This window comes from Nansenia antarctica (assembly GCF_963989245.1).
Source record: "Nansenia antarctica genome assembly, chromosome: 15".
Lineage (NCBI taxonomy): Eukaryota > Metazoa > Chordata > Actinopteri > Argentiniformes > Microstomatidae > Nansenia > Nansenia antarctica.
The window spans coordinates 6,947,077-6,954,276 of record NC_137685.1 but is presented as its reverse complement, the minus strand read 5'-3'; the positions used below and the strand labels follow the sequence as shown (position 1 = coordinate 6,954,276).

Here is a 7,200-nt window from a genome sequence, read left to right as displayed (position 1 = left end):
ACAGTGAGGCCAGCGTCCGTGCGCCCAGACAAGGACAAGCCGTGCAGCACAGACAAGTGCATCACAACAGACAGACAGGTGCATCACAGACAGACACCTGCAGTAGTAGTCGTAGTCACAGTGAAAGAACAACCAAAAACAATGCAGTTTTCACAGACATTTTTAAAAAATGCATCATTTTTTACATAAAATAAATACGGAATCTTTTTTTGGAAAAATGTTCCATGTTATGATCATCATAGGTACAATTGAATCGTTTGGCACTGTCGTTCATGTTCTAGAGAGTTCTAGTTAGTGTGTTTGACATACGGTTCCTCATGCTGAATGGAGCTGCCTCCCACCTCATCCTGACAACACCCAGGGAGGCTGAGGCAGATGAGGAGAGGATATATTCTGTTTCTTTCCCACGCTTCAAACCCCCCCTGAGACCTTCATCTCCGCCTCGCTGCCATGGGAGGTGTCTGTGTCATCTCTTGTGTTTGTTTCTCAGTTCTTTGCATGATTTCCCACACAATTATGTGACAGTAGCAGCTGGTGAAAGCAAGCGGGAACAAGTCGGCAACCCGATCCGAATGTTTTTATTGACATTTTCCCCAAATAAAAGTCGTTAGAACATTCGGTCAAGTTGCTGACTTGTTCCCGGGCTTTCACCTTTCACCTGCTCTTTAAAAACATCACTAATCAGAGTGCAGTCACCATTAATCACAGTTACTCCAAAAGAAAAAGAACAGATATCCATTAACAGGGGGAGCAGTGGGGACACAGTGGTCTCTGTTGAGCGGGACTGGCTCTCAGGTCTCAAAATGGCCGCCTACCCCGGAGGAACCACCTAACCAGACCTTCACAGGGACTACGCCTGTCTGTGTCTCAGCCAATCAGGTCTCTACGTCAATCAGAGGTAGGGTAAGTGGGGCGGGGGGGGGCGTGCAGTCAGGTAATTATATCGAAACTAGACGGCCAAGGTGGAAGTAGGGCTGCTATTGTCAGTAGAGAGCAGCTGTCCTTCCTTCCAGGGACACACAGGAAATGGAAAAGGTTCAGTTCTTGGTCATTTTAAGCACAGAGGAAAAGTTTCGTGGAAGATCCATAGTTATGGACGATTAGAAATACGTTTATAAAGTTTTGTTTGTTTGTTTGGTGCTGTTTGTTGTTTTGGTGTCCATCTTGGATTCCAAGGCTACATGAGCTCAGTACGGTGTGTCCTCACAGCGCCTCACACTGGCGGGCGCCTGGTAAGACAGGACAAGCTACAGGTGGGGGGAAAGAAACAGGTTTTAACTTGCTTGAGGGGGGGGGAAAAGAAAAGAAAACATATCGGGGGGGGGATTATAAAGAAGAGACGAAAATGTCTAGTCCTTTCAGGAAGAGAAGAAACTATTGTCTAAGACAGGCTGGGTGGTGGGGAGAGCAGGTCAAAGGTCAGGAGCTCTTGGTCGGAACGTGTAGAAAGCCATGCGTGTCTCTGTGGGAGGAGTCTCCTCTGTGGGGAGGAGTCACTCCAAAAGAACAGCAGGAGGAGGGAGAGGAAGAGGAGCAGGAAGCCTCGGATGACGTCTCCATGGCGATGAGCTTACGGCAGGAAGGATGAAGATGGAGGAGCAGCAGGAGGAGGAGGAGGAGGAGGAGGAGGAGGAGGAGGAGGCAGGTTGGTTGAGATAGCAGGGCTGTTGTAATGTCCAGGTCCATCCACTAGGGGGCTTCATAAGGGCTGCAGCAGTGGGTGGCGGGGGGTGGGGTGGGCTGCCATGAGAGGGGGGGGGCACAGGAAGGGGGGGCCGGGGGGTGCTTTGCATGTTGGTGTAGCTAGGACACTGGGTGGGGTAGATGGGGGGGGGTGGGCTGCCCTGAGGGATGCTACCGTCACAGTGAGAAGGCACGGGGGGGGGCAGGGTGGTACTATAGCGCGCGCGGGGGGGGGGGTGTACTAGGGTAGAGTGTTGTACTAGGGTAGGGGGGGTTGTACTAGGGGATGGGGGGACAGGGTGGTACTAGGGTAGGGGTGGTTGTACTAGGGTAGTGGGGATTGTACTTGGGTAGGGCGGGAGTTGCACTAGGGGGGGGGCAGGGTTGTACTAGGGCAGGGGGGCAGGGTTTCTGGGGGACCAGCCAGTGGGCGAGGAGGGGGGGGGGGGGGCCATGGGATCCGACCTCAGAATATGGTGGTCTCATACTTGGTGCTGAGCGGGCGCCTGGCGGGGTCCCGGGAGTCCATGAGCCAGGCGGTGCTGCCCAGCGACTGCATGTCGGGGTCCACCTCCAGGGGGTCAATCTGCCGAGGGGGAGGGAGGGGGAGGAGGGGGGGGCGAGAGCAGGGCATGAGACTAGGAGTGGTGGACTACTGTACTCACACCCTCACCTCGACACACACACACACACACACACACTCACTCAAACCCGCACCTCACACACACACACACACACCTCACACACACTTAAACCCTCAGCTCACACACACTCACACCCTCATCTCACACACACTTAAACCCTCACACACACACACACACACACACACACACACCCTCACCTCACACACACTTAAACCCTCACACACACACACACACACACACACACACACACACCCTCACCTCACACACACTTAAACCCTCACACACACTCACACACACGCACACACACACACACACACACACACACACACACACACACACACACACACACTCTCAGCCCAGACCAGAGCCCATCTGTTTCTTCTAGCCTGCATGAACCAGTCAGGAACAACACCATGAGGAATCAAGGACAACACAGGTGTCTGTCTCCTAGGACACCATGATCACCATGACAACACAGGTGTCTGTCTCCTAGGACACCATGAATCACCATGACAACACAGGTGTCTGTCTCCTAGGACACCATGAATCACCATGACAACACAGGTGTCTGTCTCCTAGGACACCATGAATCACCATGACAACACAGGTGTCTGTCTCCTAGGACACCCTGAATCACCATGACAACACAGGTGTCTGTCTCCTAGGACACCATGATCACCATGACAACACAGGTGTCTGTCTCCTGGGACACCATGAATCACCATGACAACACAGGTGTCTGTCTCCTAGGACACCATGATCACCATGACAACACAGGTGTCTGTCTCCTAGGACACCCTGAATCACCATGACAACACAGGTGTCTGTCTCCTAGGACACCCTGAATCACCATGACAACACAGGTGTCTGTCTCCTAGGTCCTAGGACACCCTGATCACCATGACAACACAGGTGTCTGTCTCCTAGGACACCCTGATCACCATGACAACACAGGTGTCTGTCTCCTAGGACACTCTGAATCACCATGACAACACAGGTGTCTGTCTGCTAGGACACCCTGAATCACCATGACAACACAGGTGTCTGTCTCCTAGGATAATGCAGCAGTACTTCCTGAGCCAAGAGAACAACCAGTCATTTGTCATTTTAAGATCAGATGTAATTTAATCAGATGAATCCAGCGGTGGTGAAAGAGGATCAACATTCGGCACTTCGTTACAAACATCTATTTTAATGACCAATTAGCCAAGCAGCAATTAGAGCACCAGCTAGATAGCAATTAGAGCACCAGCTAGACAGCACGCCGCAACTCAGGCACCAGTCCATCATCTTATGAATAACACACATAATGGTTTAGACGTGTCCTGGTTTAGACAAACAATTCCCCAGCTGCAGCGTGCATATTCACAGACACACACACACACACACACACACACACACACGATACAGAATGTTGATAGCTCCTCTTAAAACCCATCACAGCTCCTCTTAAAACGCTCAGATGGGGATGAAGATGAAAACACATAACGTAGCAGAAATGGATTCAGAGACGATTTTAAAAAACGACAAAAGAGAATCAGAGAACGTTCCCTGCAGTGAACCAACCCGTGGATATACTGCTGCTGCTTAGAGATCCACAGGACAGTAGGAGGGAGAGGCGGAGAAGCAGATGGGTGTGGTGGTGATGGAGGGATGAGAGGACGAGAGGAAAAAGAGAGAGAGAGGACCTGTACTCCGGGGCTGGCGGCGTGCAGCGGGAGGAAGGAGGGGCGGTGGGTCGTACAGGTGTGACAGTAACAGCAGCGGCATTCTACAGGAAGAGCACCCTGGGATACCGGAGGAGGACCAGGAAGAGAAGAACGAAGACATGTTAGAGAGAGAGAGAGAGAGAAAGAGAGAGAGAGGGTGGAAGGAAGGAGAGAGCATTAAGAGGCAGAACCATAAAGAGGACGTTGTACTTCATCAGGCTACTGGGTGAAACGTGAGCGAGCGGAACCCTGTTAGAGGTGGTAAATTAGCAGTGTCCTCTACTGAAATGTGACATTATGAAACATCTGTGAGCTGATCTGGACTGTGATTAGCCAGATGGTGAGTATGAGAGGCTAGAATATGTATATGTACCCCAGGGGAGGCTGGAGGCCAGGCTGGAGGCCAGGCTCATTGGAACAATGATGAATGGTATCAAACCATGTGTTACAACTCTACCTCCACCAGCCATACACCTAGTGTGGCCTCCAGTGCTGGAAAGAGGACACATGTTGTCTTCTTTTAGCTTCATAATCCAGTTTGGATTTGAATTTGAACAATTACTATGGGTTCAAAGTAGAGATTCTCATCTTTATGTTCATGTTGGGGTTTTGGAGTTCACCATTTAGAAAGTACAATATTTTTTAAAAACATGCTCAACCTATTTCAGGCCTCCAAAAGTATTGGGGGAAAAAATCGTATATAACCTAATAAAATATTCATGTTTAGTATTTGGTCGACAATACTTTGCATGCAATAACTGCCTGAAGTGTGTGACCCATTGACCCCCACCAGACCCTGAGTGTATTGTCTGGTGATGCTGTGCCAGGCATGGACTGCAACAGGATCAGCAATCAGGAAAATAAATGCATGTCTAATTGCATCTAAATCATGTTTAAATCACGGATTAGATTCAAGACCCTTGTGCTCCACAACCACTGACTAACTCTCACAGCCACCAACCAGGTCCCCCACCCGGGTCACATGACCCTCCACAGTAGACAGTAACCATGGTAACCACGGTATATAAACATGTAGAGACGCTAGCGCGCGTGTGTGTGTGTGTGTGTGTGTGTGCGCGCGCCAGAGAGATCCCTTTCTGGGATGACAGAGAGAGTTCTCTGAAGGCTCATCATTGTGAGTCTCAGGTCACCGCATCAATCTGTGTCCCTCCGGCTTCCGCAAACATTTACGTAACGTCCTCATCAACATGAGCCAGCTAGGGAACACTCCGGGCCCTCAGGAAATCACTGCCTGTCTGTAAGCCATAAATTAGTCGCTTCGTTCATCATGTTCCTCTGCCTCCCCCCTGCCTCTACCCCCGCCTCCCCCTGTCTCCCCCCCGCCTCTCCCCTGTCTCCCCCTGTTTCACCCCTCCCCCCGCATCCCGTGCCTCCCTCCTGCCTCCCCCCTGCCTCCCCCTGCTCCCCCCCCACTTCCCCCTGCATCCCCTTTGTGTAGTAGACAGGTTTATCAGTTCAGAGTGAGGGAGAAGATGAGATTGGTCGCAATCTAATGAGTCATCACTTTCAGTACCCAACAAATCTCCCTGTGTGTCTCACTGTGTGTGTTTCACTGTGTGTGTGTGTGTGTGTGTGTGTGTGTGTGTGTGTGTGTGTCACTGTGTGTTTTGTGTGTGTGTGTGTGTGTGTTTTAGATTGTGGGTGTAACACATGACTCACGTTATGTCGTATGTCATTATACATGGGCATATATTATACTGTACATGTATATGTACAACAGTCTGTTAAACATACACCCATGGTAAACACACACACACTCTCTCTCTCTCTCTCTCTCTCTCTCTCTCATGCTCGCTCACACACTCATTCACTCACTCACTCACTCACACTCTCTCTCTCTCTCTCTCTCTCTCTCTCTCTCTCTCACACACACACTCTCTCTCTCTCTCTCTCTCTCTCACACACACACACACACACACACACAAACAGACACTCTCTCTCCCCCTCTCTTCCACCTCTCATTGATTGTGCTGTGCCCACTGTCTGGATGCGGATTGGTCGATACTCACTGTTGATCTCCTCATGCTCCAGGACTGAGACTGAGAGGTGGGCCTGCTTGGCTTGGTCTCCATGACCTCTGACCCCAGAGAGACTGGGGGGACGTACTGCCGTGCCCTGGCCTGGAGAGCGATCTGATAGGCCACCTCAAATGCCTGTCCCAGCGTCAGGATGATCTCATAGGTCTGTGTCTGTAAAAGAGGGCGGGGCAGAAAGGTGATTGACAGGCGTCATCATAGCAGGAGCTAAGTTAATCAAGGAGTGCAATTAGCCAATCAAGAGAGGAAGTTAATTATTTATTTATTTATGTATTATTATTAGTGTGTTATAGAGGGATGTTTATGGTACACTGTATGTAAAGCGCTTTGAATTGCCTCTGTTGTCTGAAATGTGCTAGAGCTAGACTAATAAACTTGCCTTGCCTTGCCTAGACTATGATTGTATGTTATAGAGGTACGTTTATGGTTATAGAGTATGATTGTGTGTTATAGAGGTATGTTTATTTTTTATTTTAACTCTTTTTTATTGTTGTTTTTCTATAGGCAGTTTTTTTAGTAAACGAACATACGGAGAATAAAGGGTTAAAGAGACTATGTAACAATTTGTTTTATGTATCATCCCCCCCAACACACACAAAAAAGACATGGTACATACACACGGTACATATTTACAGTTATTAAGTAAGTAGCCTTGAGAACTGGTGGTTCTCGAGCCTAATGGCCCATAAGATTTATTTAATTTACAGTTTTTGCTACAGATTAATATTAGGTAGTTAAAGGAGCAGGGTCAAAATATAAATAAAAAAAAACTAAAAACAACCAACAGCCAGCTTGACGGAGGTACACCCTGGACCTGCAATTTCTCTATGGTCAAAGAGGGGTTGCCATATTTTGGAAAGTTAAATTGTACACCCACTCAGTGTGTATTTACTTTTCTAGTTTGCTGAAATGAAGAACATCTCTGATCCAAGCCTCGTGGGATAAAGGAGAGGATGACTTCCAACAAAGTAACATCAGTCATCTAGCCAATCAGGAAGCCCAAAAGGTCCTAAAAGGTTTGAATTCTTGGCAGGACCGCTGTATCCGGTATTACACCAAATAGTACTGCTGATGGAACTGGATCAAAGGGCACCTGAAGTATCCCCG

At 49.1% G+C, this 7,200-nt stretch overlaps 1 protein-coding gene across 1 annotated transcript in view; it reads right to left on the bottom strand.

Moving 5' to 3' along the window:
- Positions 1–2,149: 2,149 nt before the first annotated feature.
- The window catches only part of anks1ab (ankyrin repeat and sterile alpha motif domain containing 1Ab), a gene marked incomplete at both ends in the record, with an annotated part of 44,572 nt that continues 39,521 nt past the window's right edge, over positions 2,150–7,200 (bottom strand). The window contains 2 exons of the mRNA XM_080545796.1: positions 2,150–2,269; positions 6,067–6,246. Coding sequence (XP_080401922.1) covers positions 2,150–2,269; positions 6,067–6,246 — 300 coding nt within the window. The remainder of the gene's footprint in view (positions 2,270–6,066; positions 6,247–7,200) is intronic.